This window comes from Zingiber officinale, chromosome 10B (assembly GCF_018446385.1).
Source record: "Zingiber officinale cultivar Zhangliang chromosome 10B, Zo_v1.1, whole genome shotgun sequence".
NCBI classification, from domain to species: domain Eukaryota; kingdom Viridiplantae; phylum Streptophyta; class Magnoliopsida; order Zingiberales; family Zingiberaceae; genus Zingiber; species Zingiber officinale.
In genome coordinates, this window is record NC_056005.1 from 13,988,662 (window position 1) to 14,003,441 (window position 14,780).

General features: G+C 42.0%; 2 protein-coding genes across 2 annotated transcripts; both read right to left on the reverse strand.

The window, feature by feature from the left end:
* Window positions 1–3,808: 3,808 nt before the first annotated feature.
* LOC122028830 lies at window positions 3,809–4,445 on the reverse strand. Its single transcript, XM_042587759.1, has 2 exons — window positions 4,312–4,445; window positions 3,809–4,238 (listed from the first exon to the last, which is right to left on the reverse strand). The coding sequence occupies exons 1-2, from the start codon at window positions 4,387–4,389 to the stop codon at window positions 3,927–3,929; spliced, it is 390 nt and encodes a 129-aa protein (XP_042443693.1). The 5' UTR covers window positions 4,390–4,445; the 3' UTR covers window positions 3,809–3,926.
* A 69-nt stretch (window positions 4,446–4,514) lies between these two features.
* On the reverse strand, window positions 4,515–5,336 carry LOC122028957 (F-box/LRR-repeat protein At3g26922-like). The gene has a single exon (XM_042587926.1). It carries the CDS (start codon window positions 5,334–5,336, stop codon window positions 4,515–4,517), a length of 822 nt encoding a protein of 273 aa, XP_042443860.1.
* Between the last annotated feature and the right edge of the window lie 9,444 nt (window positions 5,337–14,780).

Here is a 14,780-nt window from a genome sequence, read left to right on the forward strand (position 1 = left end):
TAGTCACAAGACGGTAAATTCTCTGTTAGGATAAATAATTTTAAAATTTTCTAATTGTTAATTAATTTTCTGTAAATTTTTTTATCAAAATATTAATTTTTAATATTATAAATTCTCAAAATATCAATATTCAAAAATTTAAATTTTCTATAGATATACTTCCTGTTTTCCATACTTAGAAAAAGTTATAAGATTTTTCAAGATCAAAATTTATTTTTTTAAGTATTTTCTTTTGTAAATACATCTTTCTATGCTAAACAATTAACTTTTGGTAGTATTAATGTTATTTTTTGTGAAATCTTTATCTTGACATTGGATAAGTATGTTTAATAGTGAGAAAAAGTTTCAGAATTTTTTAAAAATTAAAAATTATTTTAAAATTATTTTTTCAAAAATTGACTTTTAAATAGTAAAGATTCAGATTTTTAATAAAAAAACCCCCCATATTTTTTTAAAGTATTAGTCAGTATTTAAATCACCCTTAGAATTTTTTATCAATTTTTTTCACTATTTACCCCTATTTTTTATATGATCAAAGGGAAGAAAAAAGATTAAATCTAAGGGAGATTAAGTTTAGGGGGAGGAATATTTTTTTCTAATTTATTAATTATATTGCACTTAATTTTGCATATTTTTACTTTTACTATTTTTGTTTAACCCTAACTTAACTTGGGTTGATCATATCAAAAAGGGAGAAATTATAAGTACCCCGTGTTAGTTTTGATGTGATCAACCAACTCAAGTTAGGTCTTGTGTATTTGATTTTTGTGTCTAAGTATGTAGAAGCTTAGGAACATAAGAAGTGAATGGAAGACGCAACGGATGAGAAAGATGGCATGAGAATCAAGTCAACGGGCTTAATGCATATGAGAAACAAGAAACCACGGAAGAGTACACCGGTGGAGCGAGAAGGACGCACACGACCTTTTTGAAGGACGAGAAGCCAGAGCGAAAGATTGCTCGAGGAGATGGTTGGAGTTGGGTTCAGGTGAGCTCAACTCTGGAAGGTCGGAGGATCACCCAAGCAACCGGAGACGAAGCTAGTTAATTACTAGAGAAGGCGCCGAAAGGTCAGCATGTAGATGACTGATCCGAGCGTTGGGACTAGATAGTCCGGGCGATCGGACTGTCTGTCGCTCGAACCACCTAGTCTCGGCGCTCGAACCACTAGGGTGCTGAACTGGCACCTCGTCGCAGAGTCGTTACTGTGGATCACCTTAAGATTCACATCAGCAACAGTCCGAGCGCTTGGACATGGTCCAAGCTAGGAGTGTAAATAAACCAAGCCGCTCATGAGCTATTCGAAACTCAATTCAATAAAAGCTCGTTTGAGCTCATTTAATGAGGTTTGTTAAGATAAACAAACTAAGTTCAAGCTTCACAATACTCGACTAGTTAGTTCGTGAACATGTTCATTAGTAAGCTCATGAATCAACTTTTAAATAAAACAATAATAATTTTGATATTAAATTTATAGATTTTATACTTTACTTATTAAAAATATAGATAAATAATAAATCTATTTATTAGAATAAAATTATAAATTTTAATAAGAATATTATAATTTTATCTAAATATATAATTTAGTTTTTAATAAATATTTAAATTTATAATTTATATTTGTTAAGCTCGTATAGGCTTGATAAAAGCTCGAAAAAGCTCGTGAGTCATGAATATATTCGTTAAATAAAGTTCAAGCTCAACTCGATTATAAATGAGTCAAACTCAAATATTCAAGAGTTTGGCTCGGCTTAGCTCGATTAATCCCTAGTCCAAGCACCTGGATATGAAAAAACTCTATCGTCTAGTCGTTGTAAAGTTGTTGCATGGAGATAGAGTTTGTCCAATTACGGGGGCGGAGAGGGTCTAGGCCCGGAGATGTCATGTCAGCAAACGGCTAGTTCGACTAGTGGACTATAAATAGAGCTCTGGTCTTCTTCATTCGGCACAACAACACTTGTATTTCTTCTTGGATTTTTGTTTTAGTGTTCGTACTTCAACTTCTTTAAGAGGCTTCTCCGCCTATATTAAAGGAAAACTTTGTTAGTGCTTTCAACGCCTTGGATTAATAACCTCTCCAGTTATAACCAAGTAAAATCTGGTAGTCTCTTTTATTTTTATGCATAAAAATACATCTCATTTTCAAAAAAATCTGATAATCTATTTTGAAAATTCACTACCAATTGATTTTCCTTAAAGGCATGATTTGGGAATTTTTTTAATAATAAGTATGAGGAGACAATGGAAGATTGTGAACTTTTATTGTGATGAATGTCTTAGGTTAAGCTTTGGAGACAATGGAAGATTTGGGAATCTTCATTATAATAGATGTATGATCAAGGTTAAGCATAGATACAATGAAAGATATGACACTTTCATTGGGTTGATTTGAAAGAATTGACTCTTGGGAAGAGTTTTTTTATGTGTCAATGGGGAATAAAAATGTAGGGTTCAAGTTAGGAAACTTTCATTTATACATTGGCATAGGATGAAGAAGGGAGTTGGGCTAATATGGGTTATTCTAACTTAAACATATTGTCAAATATCAAAAAGAAATATTGTTGGTGCAAACATTCTTGAGTTAAGATTGATCAGTTTGAATAAGCTCCAGTTGGCTAGAGCTTGAGTTTTGATGTTTGACAATATATAAAAAAGAAATCAAGTAGGTCAATGAGTGGTTGAATATTTGTTTGAAAAAGTCGTAATAGGAGGTTAAACAATGGGAAAGTCCTAATGAAGGTTAGACAATGAGAAATCCTAATTGGAGGTTTGACAATGAAAATTCTTAATTGGAGGTTAGGGAACGAAAAGTCATAACTGGAGGTTAGGCAATAGTGAAGATCTAGTTGGAAATTAGGCAGTGGAAGTCCTAACAGAGCTAGGCAGTAAAGACCTAGTTGGGAACTAGGCAATGGAAGACCCAGTTGGAAACTAAGCAGTGGAAGTCCTAAGAGGCTAGGCAGTGAAAACCTAGTTAGAAACAATGCAATCAAAAGATAGGCAAGGAAAAGTTCAAGTGGGTCAAAGGTTGATCGAATACTTGGTGATTGAAAGTCCAACGGAAAGTTAGCACGAGTTGGAAAGTCTAAATGGGTCAAGGGTTGATCGAATACTTGGTAAAGAAGCCTTGGCAAGTCAATGGTGATCAGATACTAGGTAACGGGATATCCCAACGAGTCACAGATAACTGTAGGGTTGGTTAAAGGAACTCTAAACTTTAGATCAGAGCTTAGGGTTAAGAAATCGATCAGCTCAATCGAATTGTCCAAGTCCATTGGATTAGAGTGCCTAATCGATTAGGACTTATTGATTGGAACTTGCTCCACTCAATTAAGCTTAGTTCCAATAGATTGGGAATCAATTGGGAGTTGTGTTGTCGTGAGAAGTGAAAGCTTGCAAATCAATTGAGCTATATTTTGTAAAGGACAGAAGAGACTGTAATCGATTAGGGCAATCCATTAAGGCCTAACTAATCGATTGGGTAATAGATTAATTAAGGTCATTTTCACGAGAGAACAAAGATCTTGGGAATCGATTAGATTGCTTTCTCCCGTGAACAAAAAGCTTCTAAATCGATTGAGACAATAGATTAGAAGTTGACGAATCGATTAGTATGACTCACAAATCGATTAGATGGACAAAAAAGATCCATTTTGTAAGTGTTTAAATGATCATCTGATGTGGCAATCGATTAGGGGTAAGCCTAATCGATTAGAGCCATCAAGATAACCCTAGAAAATGAATTTCATTAATATTTGAAAATACAATGGTTTACCCCAATTTTTGAGTTTTGGACATGTGTTGCTACATTTTCTAAACATCAAGAGATTAAGCAAAATAAAATGTTACCGTACTTTCGATATACGAAGTTTAAAATATAAAAAATTTAAACAATCAAATAAATTTGAAGATCGTAAATCGCACTATTAATTCCAGACTACATCAAGCCAAGGGGAAGCTGCGTTGGTGAAGGTGGACGCAGTCGCCATGAAACGTATTTCTCCCGCACTAGCATTAATCTCACCATTAATTCTGCTGCGCCAAATCACCAATTTCTTCAGCACTAGCGCTTCCCTAGCCAAAAACTGAACAAAATCTAATTCGTCACAGTGCTCGCCGTAGTTGGCGATGCTGGCGTACTCCAAGTGCCAACTCAGGCAGTCGAAGTAGTTTTGCTTCTCCCAAAACCTAAATTGGTCATATGGCAGTGAGCAACAGTTCGTCTTCGCTGGATTAATCTGTCAATGTTAATTAATCAGGATAAGGCGGCGGCGGCGGCAAGTAGATTTTAGCTAAACTGATCAGACTCACCGTTAGACGCAGTTCCTTGAGCAGGAGGCAGGCCCTGAGAGCAGAAGCCAACAGAACGGCCTCTATCGTGTTGCTCATGTCAATCCTGATCGATAACCTGAGTAGGTTCGTGAATGCTCCGCAATCGAATTGAATCGTCTGAATCAAGGAAATGCAACAATTGGTGTGATTGTGATGTTGTAATTTTACTTGATGTCGATTCGTTAATTAATTACCTCGAGGATGCTGGAGAAGAAGTATTTTCTGTTGCCGGTAACGTAGGAGGTGGCGAGGAAACGAAGAGAAGGAACGTTGAGGACGACTTTCCTGTCCATGGAGACGCCGTCCATCTCGAGGGTGGTGAGCGCAGGCGCGGCGATCTCGATCCCGCGCAGCGAGGTGTTGAGCACCGCGAGGTGACTCAGACGCGGCGCGTCGACGACCCTCAGCGTCTGCCCCATGAAGATGCACCCGTCAAGGCGGAGGCGCTCCAGGGCCGGGCACTTCGACAGGAAGAACGCGAGCGTCTCGCCGATCGACATCTTGACACCGCACAGCGCCACGGAGCGGAGACGCGGCAAAAAAGGGTCGTCAGGCGAGGTGGATAGGCGCACGTGGCGGGCGAGCTCAAGGTGTTCGAGCGAGGGGACGAGGCTGAGGAAGGAACAGAGGAACACGTATCCTGTGTGGCTGCGGAGGGCGAGGTCGCGGACGGAGCACCCCCCGAGGAGGCTGAGCCAGCGGCTAAGGACGATGCTATTGACGCCGAGGGGGAGCGCAATGCTGCAGCGGATGAGGTTGATAGGAAACTCCGATTGGAGGCGGTTTAAGACGCCGGTGAAGACTTCGTCGAAGGATTCAGTGTTATCGAGGAAATTGAAGTAGCGATCGGCCGCGAAGTCGAGGGAGCGAACGGATGTCCATTGATTTCTCCACCGCCGGGAGATAACTCCGAAACGGACGAGATCGGAGACTGGGAGGCGAGAGAGGATGCTTCCGACGACGACGTCGTCGGGGCATCGATCGAAATTGTTGCCGTCATCCATAGGATTTTAGTATGCCAAGTTAAATCTTTACATAATATAATACTTATCAATTCCAGATTAAATATAAGAATTATTTCTTCACATTTATGCGTTCGGAGATAAATCTTGGAATGATTCAAAGAATTATCATATTTAATTATGATTAATAAGACGTTCAAAAAAGGAAATATACTTTTTAATATATATATATATACACACAATCACCTCACCTTGCCTCTTTCACCACTTCACCTTGCTTTTTCACCACTTTCTATCAAATAATACGATTTTGGGACGATAATAAATCAAATATTCTCATATCTCTAAGCACTAATTGAATCCATATCAATCAGACACCCACGAATCTCTGTAAATATCTTCTTCAGATGATAAATAAAATTTAAAACGACAAATATGTATGTACCATTGATGACCACAATTTTAAATTGATCTTGGCCTGATGGCATGTGAATATCAGATACCTACTATCATTCCTTTTTCTTTGATTGATAACATCTCAAGGATTCATATACTGCTCTGTCATATATTTAGTTTAGTGTTTTAGATCTTAACAAAAAAAAAAGAAATTAAATTACGGGTAGACGAGGTGCCCTGAAGAAGCTATTATGATGGATTAGGATTAAAGGGACCAAAGATGTGTAGCAGCAACAAATAGGGCATTTTTGCATTGGCAATATTGGTTTTATGGATACACAGGATGATCATACTTAAAACATCAGAGTAGGAAATAGCTGAATAGCAACAAGTAATAGAAGAGTACTGAGCGTAAGTACATAGACTTTGGTTCATAATATGGTGATAAAGATGCAACAGGGCACACGTTTATGTTGTCATAATCTGGTATGTGCTTAACACATTTCTAAGGATGCAACAGGGCACACGTTTATGATGCCAACTCAGATTTGCTAAGGTATGTGCTTAACACATTTCTTAGGACTCCCGAATGGTCAACCTTAGTAGATGCATATTACATCTGTAAGAATTTAAAAGTAAGTACATTAGAAGAATTATTTTCTACACTTGAAGTACATAAAACTAGATGCGCAGATCTGAAGGAGTCCAAGCACAACATTATCTTAAGGGCAAAAATAGTTGAATCAGAATCTGAAACAACTCTTGATAATGATGAAATAATTTTTTGTAACGACCACCCTTCTTACTACTACTACTCTTTAAGGATGACCGTTACTTAACTACTAACTTTACTTAACCGGTATGATTAAAAATGTAACGACCCGACTCCTGGGTACTAGGCTGTGAGCCGGATCGCTACATTAACTACTGTAGCTACTGTGCCGTACTGTGCGGAAACTGGGTAAAATAAAATTTCACTAACTGACTCGGTTAATCTGACAACAGATACACCCATGCTGTTATAAGGAAGGATTCAAGACCCTTTCCGGTTGGTGTACAAGTGCTAAGGAGGAATACTTGACCTCCCATCGGAGCTAGGAACTCAGAACCATCTTCCCAGCTAGCTGCCGATCGATCCACGGATCGATCATACTTGCTACGATTCTGTGCCCTGCTGGATCGGTCTGCGGACCGATCCAGCAGAGGCTGGATCGGTCGCCAAGACCGATCCAGGTGTGTCTGGATCGGTCTGCAGACCGATCCAGGCACCTGGAGACGCGGGGATGCTCTCTGTTCGGTGCTGGATCGGTCGGACGACCGATCAGATAGCATACTGTATGCCTCTGGATCGGTCGGCTGACCGATCCAGGACCCTGATACTGCAACGGATCGGTCGGCAGACCGATCCAACTCTGATATGAAATCAGAGTTTCTGATTTCAGAAATTTCAGGCACTGGAACGTACCACAATTCACAGACATAGGTTCTAGATATATGAAAAACAATCTAACATTAATCTACATGCGTCCTAAACTGGACAAATTGAATAGTGCATAGTTTTACTGGATTAAAACATTTAACTAGCTAAGGACTAAACCATAAATAAACTAACAACGTAAATGCTGGAATTAAACTGTTTCGACCCCTAGGATCTTTATTCCAAACCCCTTGCACACACATACCTCCATAGCATTGTCCTCCAGCCTCCGCTAGTCCACTTTTCTTTTACCTGTATCTGCAGTATAAGAAAAGTAGTACCTGTAAGCTAAAGAGCTTAGTAAGAAACCATCTACCTCACAAAAACATGCAACGATGCGATTATGTTTTTAAAACATGCTGTTTGAAAACTGAACTGAACATGGCAACATGGCATGGCATACAAACATGTACTGAACTGTTCATGTCATACAAACAAGCTGAGCATGGCATACGGAAACTAAACATGAATACTGAACTAGTCATGCATATACATCTAACTGGTCATGAACTCATATCATGAACTTAACTGAGATAATTAACTGAAACTGAAACTAAGTTAGTGTTTCCATCACTGATTACATATTTGGAAAACTATATATAATAATAGATGAAAGTACTAAACATGTTGCTGGGCCCTGGCAACTGTACTTACTGTGCGCGCATCCCTACGAGACCCGGAATTGCAAGTTCCGAATCCAGCAGGGTTACTAGGTTATCTGAACCTAGGGACGACTGTGGGAGTCCAGCCCATGGATGTCTGATCCAAGTACAGTGCCAACTGAATAAAAGTAAAATACTGAATACTGTTTTATTTTACTTTGCTGTTCTAGGTTATCTGAACCTAGAGGCTACTGTGGGAGCCCACCCAATGGATATCTGATCCATATAGCTGTAATAACTGATAATAAGCTGAATAAAATGTTTCTAGTACATTTTACATACTGTTAGGACGCCTACTGGTGCATCCTTCTGAACTAGGCATTCTACCGAATGCTTGGTGTGCACTAAACGTACACCCTAAAACTGAAAACTGTAGAACTACTGAACTAATGCCAAAACTAACAAGCGAGAGCAATTATACTGCAGGTGAGGGGTGTCTTACCTCAATCGCAAGGTTTTCTTACGATTCTATTCGCTAGAATTCCGGTGGAGATGACCTTCTCGACGATCCGCTCACGTCTTCGCGTTCCTCTCGCGGAGAAGAACCTTTTTCATGTTGGAATCGTCGCCGGAAGGAGTTCCCTTGGCCCTTGGGGCTTGGTGTGCCGTGCGTGAGGAAGAGGAGAAGAAGGGAGAGGCGGCGGTGATGTTGGGTCTTGGCGTGAGGGTTTTGGAGAGGAAGGGTTGCCGAACCAAAACAAAATAACCCAACTCCATCTTAAGTTTATTATTTATATTAAGTGGTTTAATGAACCCAACTCTAATATAAATATATTTGGTTCTCCTTCCTTTCAGCACGGCCCTGCTGGGTTCACCGGTTACTAAACTTATCCGTAAACCATAGATCTCGGGTTCGATTCCCGCCTAAGCTATTTTACGGTTCCAATTATTTTTACTACTTCCGCTACTCGGAAAATTCCGAAAAAATATCTAAAAATTCCAGAAAAATCATAGAATATTTATAATGCAGTTTCGAGAATTTTTGGGCGTTACAATCCCCCATACCTTATAAAAAATTCGTCCTCGAACTTAGAACAATTCTGGGTACTTCTGTCTCATGCTGGCCTCTGTCTCCCAAGTCGCCTCTGCTGCTGTGTGATTTTGCCAGCTGACTTTGACTAATGGTACTTCCTTGTTCCGTAATTTCTTTACTGCTCGGTCTGTTATCTGAATAGGTCGACTGTCATAGCTGAGATCATCACGGACTGTATCACCGTGGCTCAATCACCGGTGGCGTCCCGAATATGTTTCTTCAAAGATGGAGACATGAAATACGTCAGGACAAATGACATCTCCTAAGGTAGCTCTAGCTCATATGCTACCTTGCCCACTCTCTTCGTGATAAGGTATGGTCCCACATATCCGGGAGCTAGCTTGCCCTTCTTCCCAAAACGCATGACTCCCTTCATGGGAGCTACTCAGGAAAACTATATCCCCAACTGAAAACTCTAGGGGTCTGGTCGTGTATCAGCATAGCTCTTCTGACGGCTCTATCCTCTTGCGAATCTGCTGTATGGCTGCTGTGGTATCTGCTACTAGATCTGTCTGAAGCTCTAGTTCCTTCTGTTCAGCACTCTCATACCAGCAGATTGGTGATCTGCACCTCCGCCCATAGAGTGCCTCATAAGGTGTCATGCCGATAGTGGCCTGATAACTGTTGTTGTATGCAAATTCTGCTAGACTCGGATATTTGCACCAACTTCCCTTGAAATCTAGAGCACAAGCCCGGAGCATATCTTCGAGTACCTGATTTACTCGCTCCGTCTGACCATCTGTCTGAGGATGGAAGGCTGTGCTGAATTTTAACTGGGTGCCCATAGCTGACTGTACACACTTCCAGAAGTGTGATGTAAATCTGCTGTCTCTGTCTGATATAATGGTTCGTGGGACTCCATGCAGCCTGACAATCTCCTTGAGATACAACTGAGCTAGCTGCTCCATGGAATAGGATATTCTGATAGCTAAGAAGTGGGCTGATTTAGTCAACCTGTCGACTATTACCCAGATGGCATCAAAACCATTCGTGGTTCTGGGTAATCCCACTATGAAGTCCATAGAGATATCCTCCCACTTCCATTCTGGAATCTGGATCGGCTGCAGAACTCCTCCTGGTCGCTGATGTTCTGCCTTAACCCTCTGACAGGTTAGGCAGATGCTGACGTATCTGGCGATATCTCGCTTCATCCCAGGCCACCAAAATCGTTTCTTTAGATTCTGATACATTTTGGTGGAACCAGGATGCATCGCATAGGGAGTCCTGTGAGCCTCGTCTAGAATATGTTTTCGTAGTTCCTCCTGATCTGGAACACAAAGTCTGTCACCACAGTACACTACCCCACTGGCGGACACTCTGAACTCTCCACTTTCTGATTCTGCTAACCCTTGCTTGATTTTCTGGATTTCAGGATCCTGCTCCTGAGCTGTCTGAATATCATCAAGCAAGGTAGATGCTAAGGACATAGTGGAAAGTTGCCCGACTATAAGCTCGAGACTAAAAGCTGTAATCTCCTTCCTTAGGGGTGGTGACATAGTTGCTAAAGATAATAAGGTAACTCCGGACTTCCCGCTGAGTGCGTCTGCTACCTTATTAGCTTTCCCTGGATAGTAGAGGATATCTATGTCATAATCCTTGACCAGCTCTAACCATCTGTACTCGCGATATTCAGATCCTTCGAGTAAAGAAATACTTGACTTTGATGATCGATACACTCTTGAGAGCTCGTCTGAGATAATGTCTCCAAATCTTGAGAGCGAACACCACTGCAAGCTCAAGGTCGTGAGTAGGATAGTTCCTCTCATAATCCTTGAGTTGTCCGGAGGCATAGCGATCACCTTGCCTCTTGCATGATCGCTCCTAATCCCAATTTAGGCGCCAGATGTCGGTGCATGTTTCGGTATAGCTAAAATAGGAGCACTAGTCAATCTCCGCTTTAGTTATGTCGCTCATGCATCCTCCGTCACCGAAATTTCGTGTTCTTCCTGGTGAGAGCTATCGGGGAGGCTATCCGGAGAAGTCCTCTATGAATTTCTGTAGTAGCATGCTAATCCCGAAGCTTCGATTTCACCGGCGTTCTCGGCCTCTTCCAGCCACTTCATCGCTTCTATCTTCGATCTACCATAACACCATCCTGGAGATGATGTGACCTAAAAGGCTACTGTTCTAGCCAAAATTCACATTTCGTGAATTTGGCGTACAGCTGGTTCTTCAGATGCTCTGCATGGTCCTCCCGAGTGCTCGAATAGATAAGAATGTCATCGATGAACACGATGACAAACTTGTCTAAGTATTCTCTGAATACTCTGTTCATGAGGTCCATGAAAGTAGCTGGAGCATTTGTCACGCCGAAAGGCATGACTACGAACTCATAATGTCCGTATCTGGTCCTGAAAGCTGTTTTAGGTATATCACCTTTCTTGACTCTAACCTGGTGATATCCTGATCTGAGGTCAATTTTAGAGAACACTGTGGCTCCCTTTAGCTGATCAAACAGGTCATCTATCCTGGGGAGAGGGTACCTGTTTTTAATTGTGACCTGGTTCAAGGCACGGTAGTCTATGCATAGGCGCATGCTTCCATCCTTCTTCTTCACGAACAACACAGGTGCTCCCCATGGTGAGTGACTAGGGCGTATGAAACCCTTGTCCAGAAGCTCCTGTAATTACTCCTGAAGTTCCTTCAGTTCTGCTGAAGCCATGAGGTACGGTGCCTTGGAAATTGGATTTGTGCCGAGAATGAGCTCTATCTCAAATTCAATCTCCCTGTCTGGTGCTAAGCTTGGTAGCTCTTCAGGGAAGACTGCTGGGTAGTCACAAACGACTCGAACCTCTGATAGCTGTTGGTTCTTGTCCTGGCTGGTGTTGACTACATTTGCTAAAAATCTCATGCATCCTGAATCCATTAGCTGCTGTGCTTTCAATGATGAGAGAAACTTCCTGGCTTTTCTCTTTGGTTTTCCCGTGTACTCAAACTGTACTCCAGCTTCAGGTTGGAATATGACCTTCTGTTTACGGCACTCTATAGAAGCGCCGTATCTGATCAGAGCACTATCATATCACCAAAAAGTTCTCTGTCTACTATAATGACTGGCACTGCTCTGAGCCAGTGCGTAGATGTCATAATGTCTCCTGAGGGTAGTGTTGTCAAAAACTGACTATTGAGTAACTCTGGAGGTGTTGCTAATTTCTCGGCAAATGCCCTGGATACATAAGAGTGAGTTGCCCCAGTATCGAATAAGAGGCATTTGCTACGTCCTCTCCGGTGAGTGAGAAAATCCTCGCATTCGTGGTAGCTGGGGGGCTTCTAATCTGCCCTGACCGATCTGTGGACCATCTAAGGCGGCATACATCTGGTGTAGCTGCGCTGGCTGAGCTCTATACTGTATCGGCTGAGCACTGCTTAGCTATGTGCCCTTCCTGCCCACATTCAAAACAACCTCGCGTACCCTTGCGGCAAACTCCTGGATGATGTTTCCCACAAGTAACACACTTGGGATGTCTGGAATGTTTTCCAGCTGGTCCTCCTTTTGGGTCACTGCTTGCCTTGCGTTTCCCTTTCCAGTTGGAGCTATGTCCCTGTTGTTTCTGCTGAGTACCTGAGCCAGCTTCCCTGCTCTCTGCTGGGTGATGATGTGCTGATAGTGCTCGGTGATCGAGCACTACTCACTAGCTCCTCCGTGGTTTGTGGCCTATGAACGCCACCACCACATTCATCGCGATCTCCGGTCCGAGCATCTTCAGCATCAACCGTACTCGTTCCTTCTCTGAGCTGACTAGACGAGCCAAACTGTTGAATTTCTTCACGGCCTACTGATAGGTTGCCTTGACGAAATTCAGTAAACTCATAGTGTCGGTTCGTGACTTGCATGTGAAAGAATTCCTCAAGAATTCTTTCTCAAAGTTGGCCCATGTCATCCGGTTTATGGCCACTTCGGTTTAATCCGCTCCCACCACATGCGTGCGTCTCATTAAAAGGAGGCACACTTCACCTTTTCGTGCTCGCTAGTCTAGAAGCTCCATCATGCTTTCCAGTTTTAAACCATGCCCGAGCATCCCATGGTTCCCGGTGCCTGAGAAGTTCTCGGCTTAATTCTCTGCCATGGATAAGGTAAGCTTCTCTCTTAGCCCCTTCTACTGGGGCTACTGGGAGCTGGTACTGATCACTGGAGTCGTGAGGTTCGGTTCTGGAGTGACGGGGGAGTAGTCTTCTGGTTAGCCTTTAAGGAGGCTATCTCCTGCTGCTGATCAACTAACTGCTACATGCTGGGGCTCAGCCGTTGATGCTTTCTTAACTGGACGTCCTCGTACCATTTTCTAAATAGCAGAGAACACATATATATAACTAGGCTATCATGATATAGTTAACTACTGGTAACATGTTAAATACTATCAGTGTAAACATTAATTAATTAACTACCAACATGAGAGCAAACATGAAAGCACATATAACTGATATGAAAGCTGAAAACAAAATTAGGTGAGAGATGTTCTAACTTGGAAGCTGTAGGCACAATGCTGATGTGTGTGTAGGAAGTAAGGAACTTGCTCTGATACCACTCTGTAACGACCCGACTCCTGGGTACTAGGCTGTGAGCCGGATCGCTACATTAACTACTGTAGCTACTGTGTCGTACTGTGCGGAAACTGGGTAAAATAAAATTTCACTAACTGACTCGGTTAATCTGACAACTGATACACCCATGCTGTTATAAGGAAGGATTCAAGACCCTTTTCGGTTGGTACCATGTGCTAAGGAGGAATACTTGACCTCCCATCGGAGCTAGGAACTCAGAACCATCTTCCCAGCTAGCTGCCGATCGATCCACGGATTGATCATACTTGCTATGATTCTGTGCCCTGCTGGATCGGTCTGCGGACCGATCAAGCAGAGGCTGGATCGGTCGCCAAGACCGATCCAGGTGTGTCTGGATCGGTCTGCAGACCAATCCAGGCACCTGGAGACGCGGGGATGCTCTCTGTTCGGTGCTGGATCGGTCGGACGACCGATCAGATAGCATACAGTAGCATACTGTATGCCTCTGGATCGGTCGGCTGACCGATCCAGGACCCTGATACTGTAACGGATCGGTCGGCAGACCGATCCAACTCTGATATGAAATCAGAGTTTCTGATTTCAGAAATTTCAGGCACTGGAACGTACCACAATTCACAGACATAGGTTCTAGATATATGAAAAACAATCTAACATTAATCTACATGCGTCCTAAACTGGACAAACTGAATAGTGCATAGTTTTACTGGATTAAAACATTTAACTAGCTAAGGACTAAACCATAAATAAACTAACAACGTAAATGCTGGAATTAAACTTTTTCGACCCCTAGGATCTTTAGTCCAAACCCCTTGCACACACACCTCCATAGCATTGTCCTCCAGCCTCCGCTAGTCCACTTTTCTTTTACCTGTATCTGCAGTATAAGAAAAGTAGTACCTGTAAGCTAAAGAGCTTAGTAAGAAACCATCTACCTCACAAAAACATGCAACGATGCGATTATGTTTTTAAAACATGCTGTTTGAAAACTGAACTGAACATGGCAACATGGCATGGCATACAAACATGTACTGAACTGTTCATGTCATACAAACAAGCTGAGCATGGCATACGGAAACTAAACATGAATACTGAACTAGTCATGCATATACATCTAACTAGTCATGAACTCATATCATGAACTTAACAGAGATAATTAACTGAAACTAAGTTAGTGTTTCCATCACTGATTACATATTTGGAAAAATATATATAATAATAGATGAAAGTACTAAACATGCTGCTGGGCCCTGGCAACTGTACTTACTGTGCGCGCATCCCTACGAGACCCGGGATTGCAAGTTCCGAATCCAGCAGGGTTACTAGGTTATCTGAACCTAGGGACGACTGTGGGAGTCCAGCCCATGGATGTCTGATCCAAGTACAGTGCCAACTGAATAAAA